At 40.6% G+C, this 20437-nt stretch overlaps 1 protein-coding gene across 2 annotated transcripts in view; it reads left to right on the forward strand.

The window, feature by feature from the left end:
• The window catches only part of traf3 (TNF receptor-associated factor 3), a 108756-nt gene extending 88319 nt beyond the window's left edge, over positions 1-20437 (forward strand). For both annotated transcript variants that reach the window (XM_068038965.1, XM_068038966.1), the window contains 3 exons: positions 11977-12117; positions 16104-16296; positions 16667-20437. In XM_068038965.1, coding sequence (XP_067895066.1) covers positions 11977-12117; positions 16104-16296; positions 16667-17238 — 906 coding nt within the window. In that variant the 3' untranslated portion in view covers positions 17239-20437. The remainder of the gene's footprint in view (positions 1-11976; positions 12118-16103; positions 16297-16666) is intronic.

Consider the following 20437-nt stretch of genomic DNA (forward strand, 5'->3'; position numbering starts at 1 on the left):
TGCACTATTATGGCCCCATCAATATTGAGGAAAAAATATAAAAACACCAAGTTTGATCCCTGGTCTGTTTTGTGTTAGCTGATTTCTTCCGGGGTGGTGGTGGGGTCACTACAATTGGGTTAGGGAAGAGAAAACTAGGACCACGTTTACATTCCTAGGGCTGGATTTTATGTTGCCGTGGCCAAGTATGGCGACGGCCATAAAAGATGGTGGCCCGCACGCGCCTGATTTACCCCGCGGAGCCGTCACGATCTTATGTGGTGGCTTATTAAGCTAGTTGGGGCGGACCGCCCCCCCCCTCTCCCCCCCCCCCCCGATGATGTGGAGGGGATGGGCGAGCCGTCCCCAGCAATGGCGTCCGGCGCCACTGCACATGTGCCAGTGCTGTTTTTAAAGGGCTTCAAGCTCTTTAGGTGCATTTGCATTTTTAAAGTCAAAGAATGTGGAAAAGTGCAATTAAACATGGAATTACATTTTCACTCCCTTCACCCACACCCCCAAGGAAGAATCGAGTCATTTATTGGACATTCCCCCCTCCCCCCCACAAAATACTTCTATTCAGATCCCGAACCTTCCCCCGCCCCCCCACCCCCCGACTTTTAATAACTTTACCCCTTGACCCCTTCCCACCATGCCCCCCCACCAATCCAAAGAGTTTGACCCTGCTCCCCTCCCACCCCCCCACCCCCGCACTGAGAAACCTACCTCCTGCCCCCCTCCGCACAGGTGTTGTGCCTCGTTTCCCCGGACGGGGATTCGAAGGCGTGGCAGTACTGGCCCCCGGGCTGAAGATAGCGGCGGCACTTCAGGAGGCGATGGGAACTTCATTAATGCAAGTGAGTTAATTTATTTAAATTACAGTCCCGTTGCCAAGTGGCGGAGAGGCTGCCACAAGACCTCGCTGCTGCCGGCAAGATCGGGGCAGGCCTTGCCAGCGTCAAGGTCTGTGGTGGGCCTTATCCGGGGCAGTCTTCATGCCCGTCCAGCCACGGATCCTGACGTCGAGGCCCCTATAAAATCCAGCCCCTAATCACTATCCAGCGGCCTGTGTTTGAAATGTGAGGATTTGTACATCCAGCCTGCTGTGCACCTTCCAACAGGCTGAACAATCAATGAACCACTGTCAAAATAGTTAGTGGAATATTTGATAGCTCATAATGTGTTTAAACAACATATTTTGCACTAATTAGCTGATACTGGAGGCATGTTAAGTTTCACTTGCCTGAAAACAAACTTTGTTTCCTTTCCCTTTTATGCTTAGAAGATTTGTTGCAAGTAGTTTCTTTAAAAAAAAAGGTTCTCGCTATCATAGATATCCTGTATCCTAGCATTGTCTTCCACGTCTGTCTCACACACACCCAGTATTTCTTGGCTTTCAGTTTCTTATTCTGCAGTACTGTTTAAATCACTGGAAATCCCAGGACATTCTGTTGCTTCCTTGTTTCCATAAGATCAGAGAACATTGTAATTACTTGTAAAAGCTATAATTTTTTAAAATGCCAAGATAAGTTATTACCTCATTGTCACTGCTTCTCCCTCCTTCCCCCATTGGAGAATTAAAAATTAAGTACATCTCCATGGCTACACCTACTAATGTTAACCCAGTTTAGTGTTGAAAACTGTGTATAAAATTAAATTATTATAAGGAATGCAATAACAGTAGCATAGTGGTAATGTTACTGGACCAGTAATCCAGAGGCCCAGAGTAACGCTGCGGTGACATGAGTTCAAATCCCACCATGGTAGGTGGGGGGAATTTAAAATTCAATTGACAAATCTGGAATAAAATGCTAGTCTCATGAATAATCATGAAATTACCAGATTGTTGTAAAAAAAAACCCATCTGGTTCACGAATGTCCTTCAGGGGAGGAAATCTGCCCATCCTTACCCAGTCTGACCTACACATGGCTCCAGATCCAGAGCAATGTGGTTGACTCTTAACTGCCCTCTGAAATGGCATAATAATAAGCCACTCAGTTGTATCGCAGCATCCCAAGAACAAATATTTAAAAAAATTCATAATAAAATGCTCCTGAGACTGACAGGTTGTTTGGAGTTGTGAAATTCTAAGCACTGATCCCTTGATGTGGCTGGATGACAAATTACACTGAGATGGACTCGTTGCTTTGGGTGATGCATTTTATCTGTATTTGCCAGTCAGTCACTGAACACAAGGGACTGCATTTTAAGAGTACGCCGCCTAAGTAGGTAGTGGACGTTAACAGTGTGCCCCGCCCGCACAGGCACCAAGTTACGGAGCCGCCGCGATTTCAAATCCCCCCCCCCCAAAAAAAATTCAATTACCATTAAATTCATTTTCAACTCTTCCCCTCCCCCCCCCCCCCCCCACCCACACATTGACATTTCAAAACATTCCTGTCCTCACTTCTCCCCGGAATTTGTTTATTAAGAATTTGATCTCCCCCACCCTCCCCAAAGTTCTGCACCTTTGCCCTTTACCCCTTCCCATCAGCCCCCCCCCCCCACCAATCCACAGTGATGTCACCCCATTTCCCCCTCTCCCGCACAGTGGGGGAAAAAAAGCATCCTTCCCCTCCCCCCTCACAGGTGTCATGCCATATTTCCCCGAACGGGGATTCGAAGGCGTGGCATTGTCAGCTGTTCGAATGAAGATCGGTGCGGCGATTAAGGAGGCGACGGGACCCTCGTTAAATCATATGTAAATTAGTTTACATATTCAAATGGGGGTCCTGTTGCCAAGCGGCAGGCAGCTGCCATGAAGCCTCGCCAGCGCGGAGATCGGCACGGGGCCTGTCAATGTCGGCAGGTCTCTGCTGTACAGATATTCATTGCCCTCCTGCCCATGTTCCTGACAGCGGAGGGGCTTTAAAATTCAGCCCTAGGAGTTACTAAAGTTCTCTTTTATTGTGCAAGATAGAAGGTGTTGCACCTGCTCAATACACCATCTAGTGGCCCGATGGAAGACTGTAAAGCCAAATGCGTTCACGTGAACTGAACTGTCTGGGAACAAGGCGTTCCAGATGTTGTGAATAGTTATGACTTCTGATTCCCATAAGTTAGAAATAATCACACCTTAGACATAGAAATGCTGGAGCTCTTTGTTCATTTCATACTATTTGCCATGCTGCTCGGTAAAACTTTGCAGACCAGCCGGTGTAGTGTTACACATCACATGACTCCAGTGCAGCAGTGAGTGTGGCACCCTAGAACACACTGACACATGACAATTAGTTCCTAGATCTTTACAAATAATATAACAATATGAAACATTAATACATTCCCTGCCAATTTTAAAATGGGCTGTCCCTTTTATATCAGCCGAAAGCTGATGACCATTATCCAATATCCATCAATTTAAAGGTTGCCGGTTATAGCATGTCACGTGCTCTGTTTCGTTTGGGCAGAAACAGCTGTGCTTTCTCACTCAATAAGACGAAACAGTCTTCAACTTAAGAGGTTGTTCCACAAATATTATTGCATAATTGCCACTAGCATTAGTGCTTTAAACTAATGCCAATTTCTAGGCTTCTTAGATTCACTAATATGAAATCCTTTTAAATGTAGACAGGAGTAGCAGAAAATTGTTGAGATTGTGTTTACTGTAATTGACCTTGGAGTACTTCTTCTGAGACCGGGATTTAAAACCAGCCCAGCTCTAGCTTGACCTTTCACTTTTCATTCACTGTATTGACTTTATTGATTTTTACTTACCTTGATTCGGTCTTTTAATATACCCAATTCTCCTTTCTGTCTGACTTTAACTCTTCTTTTGTTTTTCAAGCCTATTTGTCTCGCTACCATCGTATCTTTACTAAAGACGTAGAAGGTTCTAGTCTCATGGTTTCTTCAGTCATATGAATCAGAGAACAGTGCCAGGCCAGTGTGAACTCACAAGGTGAAATCAGAAAACGTACCCTGTTATATCGGCCATCACCTATAGTGAGAAAATGGTGTTTGCACGGAACTCGGTTAGTCGTGGGGAATGTAATAATCACCCAAACTTCATACCCAATTTAAAGGCCCAGGCACTTAAACAGATCAGTCTTGGGCAACACAAAAAATGTAGAGGGCAAATTGATTACCACATCGTCATTTTCTTGAACAAATAAGCTTTCAAATATTGCGAAAATAATGTAATTTTGTGTCCCTTAAAACTCTCCAATTAATTGGCTACTATCTACTTTGAAAGAGCTTATTTATGTAACATCTTTCACAACTTCAAAATGTCCCAAAACGCTTTACAGCCAATTAATTATTTCTGAAGTGTAGTCACTATTGTAATGAAGGGAAGCTACTTAGTAGTTATGATTCTCTAGGTGTGCGCACTTCTCCACAGTCACTACCAAGATGGGCTATAGGAAGCATTTTTAAAACCTTGGCTGATAGAAATTGTTGACCTAGAAGGTTTGCAGCTTGAGTATCAGGTGATCCACAGATTCAATGTGACAATTGTATGGATTTTTAAAGAAGAATGAAAATGTAAGAGGAGTCCCTTTTGTTTAAAATCTTCATTTTTTTTATAGTGAAAAGAGATATTTTCCAGACCTCTTCACTTTGTAAGCTAAGTTGCTAATGCCTCACTGCTGAGTCTTATTGTAACGTAACAGATCTTCTCAGAGCAACACTGCTGAAAGTAACATGCACTGTGATTTCAGACTTTCTCAGAACTAAGCTGAAGTCACCTGATCTTGAAATCATCTACCAGCTGAATACCTGACATCCCAGCCTCTAATTGGGCTTTGCTAAAGTACTGATGCTGATGGATTTGGCATCTCTTCATTAAAATGCCTGGTCTAGTAGTTCTCAACTATTGAGTAGGTTCAAAACTGTGGAACAATATCTCCAACTCTTCTATATTCTCTCTCTAGCAGATTTGAGGTTCAGTTGTGCCCCATCGGTGAGAATCCTCACATTGGACATGTATCAAAATTAAAAGCAGAAAATGCTGGCATTTCCAACTGGTTGGCCAGCATCAGGAAGAAAGTGGTTAATATTTCAGTTGTTCCCCTTTGTCAGAAGTTCAGATTATAGCCAGGATGGAGTAAAACTGAAAGATTAAGGAGATGCTATTGAAGTAATGTGGCTTCCATGGTATATTTGATGGGGTAACAATTCACGAAACACTTGCAAAAGCTCTGTAATCCCCTAAATAAAAACAGCATTTGATTCATTCAGTTGACAATTAGGCCTTGGGGTTACTTGTGAGTGGAGGGTGATCCCCAAACACCAGTTAAAAATCCCCGAATCCCCTGCAAGGAAGAGTTTTATTCAGTTCCTGTAAATCAATGGCCTTACATGCTAGCGAGTAAACAGTGACAGCAGTGATCTGAGGGAAGTTTTTTTTAAAAAGTGGACCTGAAAGAGAAAGGGTTGGAAGAGAGATCTGATTGTGTTCTGAGAAAGGCTCACACCAGGAACATTAACCCAACTTTCCTTTTGTGCATTTTCAGCATTGCTTGTTTCATTTCAGATTTGCAGCTTTCAATTTTCATTCACCTCACTAATCAGTAGCGCCATGCTGTACTGTACGTTAAAATCTCTGGTTATTGATTACCTTTATATGCTTCCTTTGTGCAGGTTTCTTTCTGAATCATAAATGTAATACTAGGCACTTTACAACCTTCCAGTCTTAACATTGAGTTTGACAATTTGTAACCTTAACCAATGCCCCCATTTTCTCTTGGACAGCAAGTGCTGGCTGCACCAATGCCGTTGAAAATGGAGGAGGTGTGGGCTGGGTACTTGGGTGGGAATTCTCTATCTGCATGTGGTCAGCGCAGTGGTCCGCACGTTTGGGGTCCCTCCGCCAACTTCTTCAGGGCTACAGAAGCCTTCTGTTTGCTACAATTTCCATGTTTCCTTCCTCTTCTGCTATTTAACTGTAACCGTTGATGCCTCCTTGGGACCCACCTTTTTGTTTCTATTCTTGTCTTCAAGTTCTGATGAAAGATCATTGGCCTGAAGCGTTAACTCTGTGTTTCTTTCTCCATTTCCACTGCCTGACCTGCTGAGTGTTCGCAGCATTTTCTGTTTATTTTTGTTGCTCCTGTGATCTTTAAAACTCGTTTCACTGGTTTGGGCTTAACTCATTTTAAACTGGTTTTATATTGCACAAACTCCATGTTAAGCTCTTGCTATCCTACTGCAGGCCACAACTGGAAAGTAAACTAGCTGGGATTGCCCAAGACTGCTGGCCCAGAAGAGCGGTGTGTAATGGTCTTAGAGAATCCTGGCAAATTTACTTTTATGATTAAGTACTTCTGCATCAGGGGCTGACATCAGTAGCACAGGTTTCATGCTACATGAAAACAGCTTTATGGTGTTGAGACTTTTTTTTTGTGTATGACGTGTGCATCACAGAAGCACTGATTCACTGTGCAATAGAACCTGGTGTTTGTTTGGTTGGGATTATAGGAGACTGAGGGCCGTGCCCCGCATCCCATGTTTCTACTGCTAAATCTATGCCTCTTACTGATGACCAAGTCACAAATTGAACCAAGCACCCATGCAAGAGTGATTCTTTTTCTTATCTTATACTTGAGTGCTGGGGTTTAGCCACTGTGGACAGCTCCTCCCTGATGTTTTAACATTCATCAATGGAATAATGGTGGATGGCTGTTCCAATGTAAATTAATGCAAATTGTGGTAAACTGATGATTTAGAGGATTAGAACTGCATACAAATGGTTTGGGACCACTAAAAAAGGTTGATTGCTTGAATATAGGTGAGCAGGACAAAATCTGTTTCTCATTGAGGCAGAGTACAGTGGTCAGCTTGAAGGAATTGTTTGCATTCAAGGTTCTGCTGTACTTAACCCTGCTAGCAATTCTAATATCGTAGCAAAAATGGGACTGCCCACATTTTTACCGTAAAAGTGCTAAAAATATGCTGAAACTATGTTGAGAGACTGTGTCTTTAAATCTTGGATATTTTATGCACCTCACCAAAGAGAGCTTTCACCAATAAAACTATAATAATCATTGGAGAAAATGTGGGAAATATGACCTGCTTTGTTATGTAATATTGAATGTGGTGCTTCATGTGGTTGGGTGGATTGCTCTGTATAGATTTTCTGGAGAGTTTGGAACGATGGTGCATTCCTTGGTGTCTGAGTTTTGACTCAGGCATGACTGGGTCTGGGTGTTTTGATCAGTATAATCATCGTACTTTTAATGAGCCATTTTTTGGAAGTTTGGAAAAAAGGCTTGGGGGAAAATCAGCCAGCGTTTGTAAGTTTATCAATGTTACTTGGCAAAAGAAAGCTCCTGGCTCCGAATGATGACTCCTTTTGATTTTTTAAGGTAGCAATTAAAATGTTTCCAAGGCTAATCTGCAGTCAAGGAAGTTCTAAATGCATTGGATATTTTAAAAGTTCACATTCCAATGTATGTGTATACAGCACTTGAATACTGTTTTTATTGTAAAGCTCAGATTCCCATCTCAAATCAATGATGGGTTTTGATTGGAACGTTTTTGGTGTTTAAACTACAAGAAGGTGCCCAATATTTTGGTATGAACCTATTTTAATAATGCTTCAATTCAGAATTCACAATGCAACTGTGGATTTCAGAATATACCACGTGTTTTGACTGTGCCCACCTTTTAAGAGCAGTCGAGGTAGGTTATGATGGTCTGTGTTATTTGATTTTAAAGTATTGGCTTTTAGCCTATGTTTCAAAATAACAGGATGAACAATCTGTTTCTTTTTATTTTTCGGGCAGTGGCATAGATGCATTTTTTTTTGTGGGTTCCTTTTGTTCATTTCCATGGAATACATGGAATTTTTGGAAATTGGTCACATTTTCCTCCTCCTTTCTTTAAATGTGTCAGCACTGGCTGAATGGTAACACTCTTCTCCTCAGTGTCTGAGATCATGTATTCAAGCCTCATCCCACAGGCTTGAGCACAAAATGTGGTCTGGGACATCCAGGAGGGTGCAGCATTGGAGCTACCATCTTTTGGATGAGACATTAAATTAAGTCCCTGTCTGTTTGCTCAAGTAGGAAACGAGCAAAAGAAAGAGTTACAATTCATCGGCTGTCCCTCAATTTGAGGATGACATCTACTCAAAGTTGCTGGTTTCTACCATGGGTCTTCATGTGATTGAACAGGCCGATTCTCGACCCACAGATCTTTGGGCACATGAGGCAGGATGTCCCATGAGGTCTTTGAAGCGTATTGTTTGGCCTCCCCTGGAACGATGGCCATTTGAGAGTTGAGAAAACTGGACCAGGCGGGGGAGATGGTTTTCAGCCATCTAGACACAGTGTCCAATCCATTGAAGTTGGTTTTGCAGGAGTTTTGCCTGAATGCATGTTGCGCTGGCTTCAAGAAGGACACTAGATTTGTTCAACGCTCCTCCCATTGAATCTGGAAGAGGCAGCGGAGACATTGCTGATGGAATTTCTCTAGCACTCTTATGTGACGACGATACACGGTCCAGGTCTCACTAATGTACAGGAGTGTGGTGACATCAACTGCTCTGTACACTAGGACTTTTGTTGACTTGCGGAGATCTTTGTTATCAAAACATTCGCTGCCATAGTTTGTAGAAGGCTGAGCTGGCGCAGCTGATCCGGTGTTGGATCTGCTAATCAATGGTGGTCTTTTGAGAGAGGTGGCCTCCAAGGTGCTCAACATATTCCAAAGCCTCCACTTCAATATATATGGGAGGTGGACTATTTGGCTGACTAGGTGTGGATTGATATGAGTTTAGTTTTGGCAACATTCAAGTCTCTTGTATGCAGAATTTAAGAGATTGAGAATGGTTTGCAAATCTGGTGCAGAGTGGGCAATGACGCTGCAGTCATCCACAAACTGTAGGTCATGTATATCAATGATGGTCAGTTTAGTTTTGGCACTGAGGTTAAAGAATTTCCATCTAGGTGGTATTTTAATACTTAAACCAGTGCACAGCTGATCTTTGAGGTGAATAGCCACTGTCGAGTAGATTGTAGATAGTATGGCGGCTATCACAGGCTTGTTTGACCCTAGTCCAGATTTTGAAAGCGTCTGTTTCAGATCTCCTGCTCAAGACGGTTGCAGTCATATCATCATGGAGCAATTACAGGATTGTGATGAAGTTACATTTATATAGTGCCTTCCAAAACCTCAGGATGTCCCAAAGCTCTTTACAACCAATGAAGTATTTTTAACGTGTAGTCACTGTTGTAAGGAAATGAGCATCAATTTGCACACAGCACAGTTTTGCAAATGTGATAATCTGTTTGTTAATGGTGTTGGTTGAGGGATGAACATTGACCAGGGCTCTTGGGACAACTCCCCTAATCTTTCAAATGGTGCATTGAAATCTTCTGCGTCCACTTGGTTTAACATCTCGTGCTAAAGATAGCATCTCTTGACAGTTCAGCACTTCCTCAGTACTGCACTTAAGTTTCGGCCTAGATTATTTGTTCAAGTCTTTGGAGTGGGACTTCGGACTAACTCCTGCCTTCAAAGTTTACTGTGTGATTGATTTTTTTTTTTTAACAATACACAGTACTATTCAAAGAAGAGCATTGGTATTCTCCTGGTCAATATTCATCCCTCAACCAAAACTGCTGAAAACAGATTAATTGGTCATTGATCTCATTGCCATTTGTGGGATCTTGCTATGTGAAATTAGCTGCCAGGTTTCATTGCATTGCAACAGTGAGTAGTTGTGAAGCATGTTGAAATGTATTGAGATCACAAAAGACATTTATAAATATGAATTCTATTTTTAACCTTTTTTAAACTCCATTCTTCCTATGTTTGGATATATTTAGAAGGAAAGAGCTCGAGACAATCTTTCAATTCTCGGTCCGTATTTGTGTGGAAGTATTCATGATAATTCTGCAGTATTTAGATTGGAAATTCAGAACAAAGATGGCTTCTCTCTATTCTGTCATTAGTTTTTTTTTAAAAAAACATATTGTTGATACATATCTTGCCCTGTTTTTTCCCCATGTACATTCTTCCAACATACAGAAATTCCAAACTTTTGATCCATTCTCTTTACGCCAGTTATTTTTATCCAATTTATTTTCCTTCAATTTAATTAGAAACAGTCAGCTTATTGACGTGATAGGGTAGCCTCAAATGATATTTTATTGGTAAAAGTTAATAACTTTTTGTTTTGGTAACTGTAACTGTGACAAGGAGAAGCTGTTTTTGTGCTGTGTTGTTGGGTCTTTGATCTGCTTTGACTGTGCAGTTCAAACCAAATAGCCAAAGGATGTTAAAAGTTCTCATTTATGATGTTTCTGGGCATTGTTCCAGCTGTGAGCTCCCAAGTCTAGACATCTGAGAACTATTGAAGAAGCGTATGATCCACCCTTTCTTATTCATCTGAAGTCTAAACTGGAATTCCTCCATTATATGAAAGACCATTAGTGTTCACTGGTGATATTGAATTGTTCTTTTGAAGCATTATATTTTGTATATGCAGTTGGTCTCTAACTCTGTTTTATACTCAATTTTATGCTGGATTAAATTTAACTAAAGTGTGTGCCACACGTTGCCACTTCAAACTTAACTGGGGTTCAAATATGTTTCATAGAAAGATTTGGATCACTGCTTAGTTTTTGACACCTCATCTGAATATATAGATTGAGAGTAATTTCATTTTTAACACGTAATTTGTTGTAGAAAGATACCGATGACTGACTGGATACAATGCCCCAGATATAAAAGTAGATTGGCACATTTCTGTCAAATTATTTTTTATTAAGGTACAAAAATTCAGGCAGATCAATAGCTTCAGTAGAATATTGGACTCCGAATTAAATTTCAGCCAACAACTATTCCTCTCAGCACTAAGTTATGAAAGTTTTACTCCCAAGAGAGAATTGAGAACTTGGTGGCAGCAGAATGCTTTCAAAATGGAAAATCTGTCTGAAACAGTGCTAACTCTCGTCATGGTGTCCATAGAGAGCCTCAGGCCTAGGTTATTCCACTCTCTAGTGGTGTAAATGCCAGATGATGGAACATAAATAAAGCTGAAATAAAAACAAGAAATGCTGGAACCACTCAGCAGGTCTAGCAGCATCTGTGGAAAGAGAAGCAGAGTTAACGTTTCGGGTCAGTGACCCTTCTTCGGAACTGACAAATATTAAAAATGTCACAGGTTATAAGCAAGTGAGGTGGGGGTGGGGCAAGCGATAACAAAGGAGAAGGTGTAGATTGGACAAGGCCACATAGCTGACCAAAAGGTCATGGAGCAAAGGCAAACAATATGTTAATGGTGTGTTGAAAGACAAAGCATTAGTATAGAAGAGGTGTTAACGGACTGAATATTGAACAGCAGCAAGTGCAAACATGAAAAAAAAAGGTGGGTAAGCAAACTGAACAAACTAAGATGAAATGAAATAAATGCAAAAAAAGGTTGTAAAAAATGTAAAAAAGAAAAAACAACTAAAAATGAAAGTAAAATGGGGGGCTGTCATGCTCTGAAATTATTTTCATGTTTTTTTTTCATGTTTGCACTTGCTGTTCAATATTCAGTCCGTTAACACCTCTTCTGTACTAATGCTTTGTCTTTCAACACACCATTAACATATTGTTTGCCTTTGCTCCATGACCTTTTGGTCAGCTTTGTGACCTTGTCCAATCTACACCTTCTCCTTTGTTATCTCTTGCCCCACCCCCACCTCACTTGCTTATAACCTGTGACATTTTTAATATTTGTCAGTTCCGAAGAAGGGTCACTGACCCGAAACGTTAACTCTGCTTCTCTTTCCACAGATGCTGCCAAACCTGCTGAGTGGTTCCAGCATTTCTTGTTTTTATTTCAGATTTCCAGCATCCGCAGTATTTTGCTTTTTATAAATAAAGCTGAAGTGTTTATAGATTTCACAATAATGATTTATTAATCTCAGAAAAAAATGAAAAATATGAATCTTGATGTCACTTCACAAGAGATTATGGATTTATGCCAGATACTGAAGAGATAAATATTGCTTGCTGACTACGAGAGACTCCTTAGTAACAGCATCTTTTTTGTCTCTTTGCAGGTTTTCGAACTTCAGAACAAATTGCAGGAAAAGTGTAAAACTGTCGATATTATGTCAGCTCAGATAAGCCATTTGGAGAAAGAACAAAGTAAATTTGCACAGCTTGCAAGTAAGAATGAAAGTCGACTCGGACACACACAGGTAGGAGCTATTGACACAAATGAACGCTTTGGTATTCGCAGATCCCAGTTAACGGGAATATCTAATTCATGTTTATGATATAATTTACTTTAGAATGTTGAACTACTTAGCCAGGATATTGAATAAAAGTCAGAGAAAATCTTGACCAAACTGTACAGACAATCTGATCCCTGTGACACAAGGGTTGACATTCAGAATCTAAAGGCCACAAGGCTGGACTATAGTGTGAAACTACTGAACTATGAGGAAAGACTGGAGAGCTCAAGGTTTTTAATCTGGAAGGGACGCAGCTGAGTTGTAATCCTAGCGGTATATAAGATAGTTAAGGTTTTGAAAAGATACCAAAATTGGAGCGATAGACTTTTATTTCAGGTTTGATTGAACCTTAAAGAATATCCAGCGGGGGACTGATGGAAATTGTAAACATAGTTAATGAAATTTTCAAGATCGTTATAAGAACAGGAAGCATCACTGACAAAGTCATCAGTGCAATGGAGAAAAAGCTCAGGCAGGGGCTTCACTAAGATTGGAATAAAGTGTTCCAGATACCTTTTTTTTAGTGTATATGGCACCCATGCAGTTTTCCTTAGCCACGCCTTTTATCTGGAATTAAGGCGACAAGAGGTTTAGCCAGGGGTGGGTACTAGAAAGGGTCTAGTTGGTCTAACAGTCAAGGAAGAAGCTGAGGAGCTGGTAACTCCTCTTGGTGAGTGATGTAATGGGACAGTGTAGCCACTGTGAAAAAGAGACACCTGGGGTTGTAGAGTCTGAAATTGTTTAATTGAAGTTGTCAATCACAGATGTAAGTGGGTAGTGACTGCACTGGGGTTGGTGGCTATAAATAGAGTTAAGATAAGAAAAAATCAGTTTATTCGGGCAGGACAGGCTGTGCGGTTGGGGGATAAGGTTTCGTCCAGCAAGGGAGAAAGCTTGATGACAGGCTGAGAAATGATAGATTGGTATTTCGTCCAGATAGAGAGAGGAGGATTTGAGATAGTTGAGTTCAAGCTTAACCAGGTAGAGGTCCTTCTGTCAGATGATGGAAATAACCCCTTTGTCAACAGGTTTGGCAATGATGGAGTTTGAATTGAGAGAATGGAGAACTACAAGTTTAGCCTCACAACTTAATTTAATGTATTATGGGTTTCCTGTACAAAAGATTCTTGTGTACCTCGCAGATGCCTCTGTTGTATGCTGAAAAACCTATGTTTCTCTAGTTTTACCTCCTAACTTAGACTTTTGCAACAAGGATCAACTTTGTAGCTTTTCTCTGGGCAGCCTCCAGGATTTGAATTTCTTGGAGATCAGAACTGGGCACCATATTCAAGATGTGGTCTGACCAGAGGAGAATACAGTTTGATTTACTATCTGTTCTGACTTGCATCCTATTATTTTGGCTATTTAGTTCAGCAATATATTGGTCTTGTTTATTGCTGCTCTGCCTTGGTCAGACATGTTAGCACTACTACTAACATCTATTCAGACTCCTAGGTCTCTTTCAGCTTCATTCTGAGCTATCTTCCCTTCCTATATGTATTACTTAATACAAAATGATGTAAGAAGTCCACATTCCCTACAGTGGGTCTGCCCATTATATATTTTGTCCAACTGATTCTCTAATTTCTGAGCTGCAGCTTTTGACCCCACTGCCCCTCCTAGTTTGGAATCATATCTAGCACAAAGGAGGATGGTTGTGGTTGTTGGAGGCCAATCATCTCCGCCTTAGGACATCACTCAGGGTAGTGTCCCAGATCCAACCATCTTCAGCTGCTTCATCAATGACCTTCCTTCTTCATCGCTGGGTCAAAATCCTTTCCTAACAGCACTGTGGGTGTACCTACACCACATACATGGACTGCAGCAGTTCAAGAAGCCAGCTCACCACCATCTTCTCAAGGGCAATTAGGGATGGGAAATAAATACTGGCCTTGCCAGTGATACCCACATCCCATGAACTAATAAAAGAAAACTCTACAAATTTGACCACTTTCCATTGGGTTTCTGAATCCAGATCCTTTATGCAAATTACAAATGATAGTGGGCCCAACACTGAGTCCTGAGGCCCACTCAATACTTCTCTCCCCTATCCCTGCCCTGCCCCCAACAGAACTCTTAACAAGTACTCATAGTTTCCTAGCCTTCAGCTGTTTTCTTATCCATTCTCAGGTTTATTCTGAGTCCCGAAAGCTTTGAGTTTTTAATTTAGTTCATAGCCTTTCATATGAAACTTTGTCATAAACCTTTTGGGAAGTTGAGGTCCGTCATTCATAGGAATTGCATCAGTTCACTTGGGTTGTCATTTACTCAAAGTCGTCGAGAAGGTTGGTTGTGACACTTTGAATCCATGTTGACTGCAAGTTACTAGATTGTAAGATGATCCTCTAGTTTACTCTTGAAAATCACTTCCATTATTTTGCATGGAATGGTAGCAAGATAAATGTTGTTACTTGTATCTGTTTCATCACCTTTTTAAATACAGCTGCCACAGTAGACTGTTTCCAATCAATTGTACCACTTGTGTCCCTTGACTCCTTGATGATTAGCTGTGTCTTGCCAATCACCTAGCCTCTATCAATGTTCTGGTTGAGCCTTTCTAGCTCTTCCACCTCATAACTTAGATATTGATTACATTTGAGATATCTTTGTTTGGTGAGGGCATGTGTTCCCTTGAGAATACTTGGAGGAATTAATCATAGTATTTGCAAATTCCTGCACATCTGGATTGTGAGCCTTTTCTATGGTTTTAATACTACCATTGACTACCCTTTTGCTGTTTGGCAATGAACAATTTTTTTTTTACTTTATGCTTGGTCTCAGCTGCTGTATTTTTTCCAGGTTTCTCTCTGCCCTTTTAATGTCTTTCTATATTTGTTTACATTTGTTCCAGTGACACTTTTTTTTTCCTGCAGGATTTTAACAGGTCATTTTTTCTCTTTAATTTGTTTTACTTTAATTTTTCTGCTTTTAATTTCTTAAATCATTTAGGGTCATGTTTGTTTAGTCTGAACTTGTTAATTTTGAAATGCATTTATCCCATCAGCATTATAACTTGATACATTTCCCAACCCTGGCTGTAAAGTACTTGGGGTTTTCCCATCAAAATAACTTGCCAGTTCTCACATATCATCTCTTCAAAGACTAAATTGTCCTCCTCCTTGTGCTAATCTTGTGATTTAAAGCATACTCATAGGATTAGCTTGTAACTTTTTAGCACTGCTGGTGACTAACCAGAGTAGTTCAGTTTGTTGTTTTCTATCTCCCACAAGATCAACTTCATTTACCTTCTGGGTGTCCCTGACATACAGGGTCACACCATCTTTTTAACCATTTAACCTTTCCTAACCATCCCATACACCTTACTAATTTCCAGCCTCTGGACTCGCACATGTTTCTGTTATTCCCAGCATATAATAGCTCCCTAATGCTGCAACAGACTCAGTAAGGCATTTTATTTTTAAGGCTTCTACTGGTGTGTACTGGTTATAAAGTCTCTTTTAACATGCCCCTGTGTCTACCTATTCCTGATCGAATTCATGTGTGTCTCAATGGATATCACACGGCCTTGGCTGGGATCCTATTTCCTCCCTGCCCTCGTTCCCACTTATCTAGTTTAAATGATTTTCTGTTGCTGGCCAAATGTTTTTCACAATTGTCTTTGTCCCTATTTAGCTTAAGTGCATCCCGTCTCTCCTGCACCAGTCCTTTTTTATATAAAGGAGGATTTCCCAGTTGTTTAAGAAGTAGCCTTGTTGTTTACACACCATGCTACCAGACATTTTTGCCTCCTCGATTTTCTTGGTGAACTCCCTTCCTTACCCAAACATTGGAAATGTACCAGAGAACATTACTTTGCCTCCTCTATCTTTGAGTTTGGATCTAATCTTTAATGATGTGGATTCTAGGTTAACTGGGATACTGAGTCCTCCTAAAAAAAAAAAATCCTTCATGTGTCAAATATGGCAATGAATTTTTTTTTGTGTTTGTAGAGAATGTTAGCTAATCAGACAGATAAACTGATGAATATAGATCAAGCATCACAACAGGCATGCCAGAAGCAGGAGGAGGCAAGCAGAGAGGTGAAAGCTTTGAATGAATCTGTAGACCAGCTCCAGATCCGAATAAGACAGCTGGAACTGACTGGCAGAACTGGTGGGACAGGCACAGGAGCGGCAAGTCTGAGTGAGTACGGTCCCATTGCTTCATTCTTTTACCTAATGTCACCTGTTGCTGAAATATAGCAGCAATGCAGCTACTCCCATAACTAATGGAGAGGTCACAGCCTCACAGCACATTGTTAATGTGACAATTTTTAGATGAGTTATACGTCATAATTAAAATTGTTAAAAATGTATTTATTTAGAGACTAGACATTGCCACAGCAATGGTTTCCTTACTGTAACTTTTTAAATTAAAACACTTTTCTTGATCTTTTGTCTCCCTAATCTTGAGTGGGCTATTAAGAATCGTGATTGTAAATATGTTATCAAGTAAATAGATCATACAGTTGCAAAATAAAAGCTTTAAATCTTATAATATTTTCTTCTTGCAGCTGCATTAGATAACCAAGTAAAGAGGCACGACAGCCTACTCAGTGTCCATGATGTGCGGCTAGCAGATATGGACCTACGTTTTCAAGTGCTAGAAACTGCAAGCTACAATGGAAAACTAATTTGGAAGATCCGAGATTACACACGACGAAAACAGGAGGCTGTGAGCGGAAAAACATTGTCCTTGTACAGCCAACCATTCTACACAGGATATTTTGGCTACAAGATGTGTGCTCGAGTTTATCTCAATGGAGATGGTATGGGCAAAGGGACTCACTTATCGCTGTTTTTTGTCGTTATGAGGGGAGAATATGATGCACTGTTACCTTGGCCCTTTAAACAGAAAGTAACGTTGATGCTTTTAGACCAAGGACCGACGAATCGCCATTTAGGTGATGCGTTTAAGCCAGATCCCAACAGCAGTAGTTTTAAGAAGCCAATTGGGGAGATGAATATTGCTTCAGGCTGCCCACTGTTTGTTGCACAGACTGTCTTGGAAAGTGGGACGTACATTAAAGATGACACTATCTTCATTAAAGTAGTTGTTGATACCTCAGACTTGCCAGACCCGTGACCCATTAATATGTCAACCATGAGGGGAATAAAAATCACAGTACAGAGTCTGCACCAGTGGAGTACAGTGTCGTTGATATTCAACAGCAGCATATTCCTCCCAGCTGGTCGCCAAGAGCTTGAGCGGTTCACCTGGCCATCTGAAGGACAAGAACTTTGCCTCTCACAACAAAAGAGGTTATACTGGAATGACACCAATAACTTTATAATGTCAATATTTGGTGTTAATTGTTCATTCTGTGGGTACTTCAGGAGTGGTGTTCGATACACGGTGTCCTGAAGTGATAACTGACAGGATTGATTGATCAAACCCACACGGGGAGTTGTGGCTGGCACCATGAAAAGCACTGTAGCATTGTTTCTTTGTTAGCATTACAATATGGGTACTCTGTTTGCTACAGCAGTGTGGCCAAAATGTGCTTTACATTCATTCTTTTGTTTAGCTTCAAGTTCAATTGTTGGGTTCAGCTATGAGTTATGGTAAAGGGAATTTCCAGAGTTGCAATAGTGTGATTCCAGGTCATTATCTGTAAAAACTCCCCAGTCATTTCTTCAGTTCCAATTAGTTGAGCTGCTGTGGCTTGGCGGGAGGGGCGACAGAGAGGAAACCTGCAAGATGAGATTGAGTAAAACAGGTTCCTCCCGCTTTATGTTGTCCTTCCTATAAGGACAGTTCGTTTAAAAAAGGCTACAGATTGAATGGAAAACATAAAAATCTTCAGTTCGTATTCTTGGAGTGTTAATATTGTAATTTCTTACTGTGCTTGCCCTGAACAAAGAACCCTGGAAGATAACCAGATCTGATCAGGTTCTCAATTCTCTGGTAAATACATTACTAACTGGATGTTGCAATGAAACACAATGACATAATTTATCTCATAGTTTGCTATCAGCAAATTTCAGCCTAAGAAACTAATCAGTTCTGGTTTGCCCCATAATGTCAATCAGTTGTTAATGTAGTCTCTCTTGTCCCAGCTACAGAAGGCTGTCCATGAAGAAATCCACAGGCAGGATAATTCCCTTCATTCACCTTTTATTGCAGAAATTTCTGTATGGGGAGATGGATGACCGTGATAGTCTGCTTCCTACTGACAGGAGCCATGTGTAATCATATATAGAAAAATATTGAAACATATCCAGACGATGTGATGACAAATAGTACAGGTTAGGATCCCATTTATGGTGTGGCTGGAATACAAGACCATCTGACCATGAAGTTAATTTTCAAGGAGCATTGACAATAATCAGCCCTTCACAGTGGCTTTGTCTAGTTTGTACTGAAGTACAACCATTTGAGTAAGGAGTGCCTATTCAATTTTAATTTAGTTGTTTCCAAATGTACAACAGAAGATGTATCTCTTTCATTCACTTCTATCCTATTTTAGTGATCACATTACACAGCTTATTCAGGCCATGCTATATTCCCAAATAAATACAGTCGATTCCCCGATGACTGGATTGGTAACTGCACTCCATGATGTGTTGTTAAGCCTTCAACCTGGGAAGGATGCTAGGTCATTTGCTGCTTTGTGCTGAATTATTTGATTAGCTGTGCACAACAGTTGGTTTTAGTGTCTGCAGCCTAGAAAGGTAAGAAAATTGGCTGCAGCTTTCATTCAAAGATCATTTTATCCAGTGATTCCTGCTGGAAAATACAAATGTGAATGTGCTCAGGTATGAAGCCTTCCATGATGAATTAGCCTGCTGAGTCTCACTGCCCAGGCTCTCGTGAAGAACAACCATTTGAGTGAGGGCTAGTCACACATGTGGAACCATAGCCAGCATGAATCACCACCTCCAGATGAGGAGAAAAGGTATTTTTTTTTTTAGAATCCATTATTGTCTTCAGTAGGTGATTTAGTACTTGTTGAGCATCAATGGGAAATGGGCGGTGACAAAAGGATTTGTCTCATTGACTGTGTTACAGTGAAAACTCAGCAGGTATTGAGAGCGAATGCGATGTGATTCAAACTATGTCTTTCTCCCTATCTTGCACCAGGTGGTTGGTGATGGTGTATGGTGAATTTGCCATTTTAAAGTGATTTGCAATATTAGCTATTGTAACTCCTCAGATTTACTGTAAGAGTAGCCAGTAGACAGTTACAAAAGGTGGCGGGTGATAATTTAGATATTGAGATGAAAGGTTGGCTATGACGTCTGCAGGTACCATTCCAGTCCAATGATTGATGATTGGGTTTGCTCCCACTTGCAATGGTGTTACTTTCAGTCTTGCTTTATGTAAGCATCCAAAAATGGGAATTTGTTTGACCCGGATTATCAATGTACCAAATTACAGCATTGTTTACTTCAAATCACTGGTGTGCAAGTAAGAATTTGATTACAATTGTAAATTGGTCTGGTCTGTTCAGATCCTGATTAAGGAATGGGCCTTTGGAGATTTTTCAATAGTTGAATTGCAGAGAAAGGTTCATCACCTGAGGCACTTATACTCTGGTGCTTATTTCCTTCTGTTTCCAGGATTAGTGTCTTATTAACCGACTCTCCACATTCACATTGCTAAATCCACTTCCCTTATCCAGGTGGCAAAATCATAAACCCATGGAAAACTCTGTTTACAAATTTGCTGCCAGAACAAGCAGGCTGATTTAGTGCTGGAAGTGTAAGGAGCTTGGATATAGAGGTGGACGTGTAAGGAGCTGGGAATCAAGGCTAGGATCCTGGGATCTTGAAATCCAAACAAAACAAGTACCAGTGTACAAGAACCTTGTAAAGAATGAGCTAGTGAAACAGTGAAGGCATCATGATGACCTGGAATGTTACTTCTGCCACAGCAATGTACCCCCTGGATATTGTGTTCAGTACTGAATCTAGAAACATTTCAAATCAATTCATCCCTTTGAATAAATTATTTTGTTCAAATTTTTTCAGGTTATTGCAGTGTTTACCTTATAACTAATGTAACCTCAACATTTGTTTTAGTTTTGCTGAAAATTATATTTAATGACTGGCAAGTTTGGTTGGCTGGGTGTGTGTTGATTTTTTTGTTACTAATATTCACACTGGAAGACACCAGTGATGTTACATTTTTGTAAGATCTTTGCTGTCTGTTAGTTGTAACCTTGGTTTCTTTGACCTCATTTTGCCACCAATGGCTATCAAACAGAATCTGTTTGAGAACACAAAGAGATTTTATCATTTCTGGAGAAATGCCATTTCAATAAATACAGACATACCTCAAA

The sequence above is a fragment of the Heterodontus francisci genome, chromosome 9, assembly GCF_036365525.1.
Source record: "Heterodontus francisci isolate sHetFra1 chromosome 9, sHetFra1.hap1, whole genome shotgun sequence".
NCBI lineage: Eukaryota > Metazoa > Chordata > Chondrichthyes > Heterodontiformes > Heterodontidae > Heterodontus > Heterodontus francisci.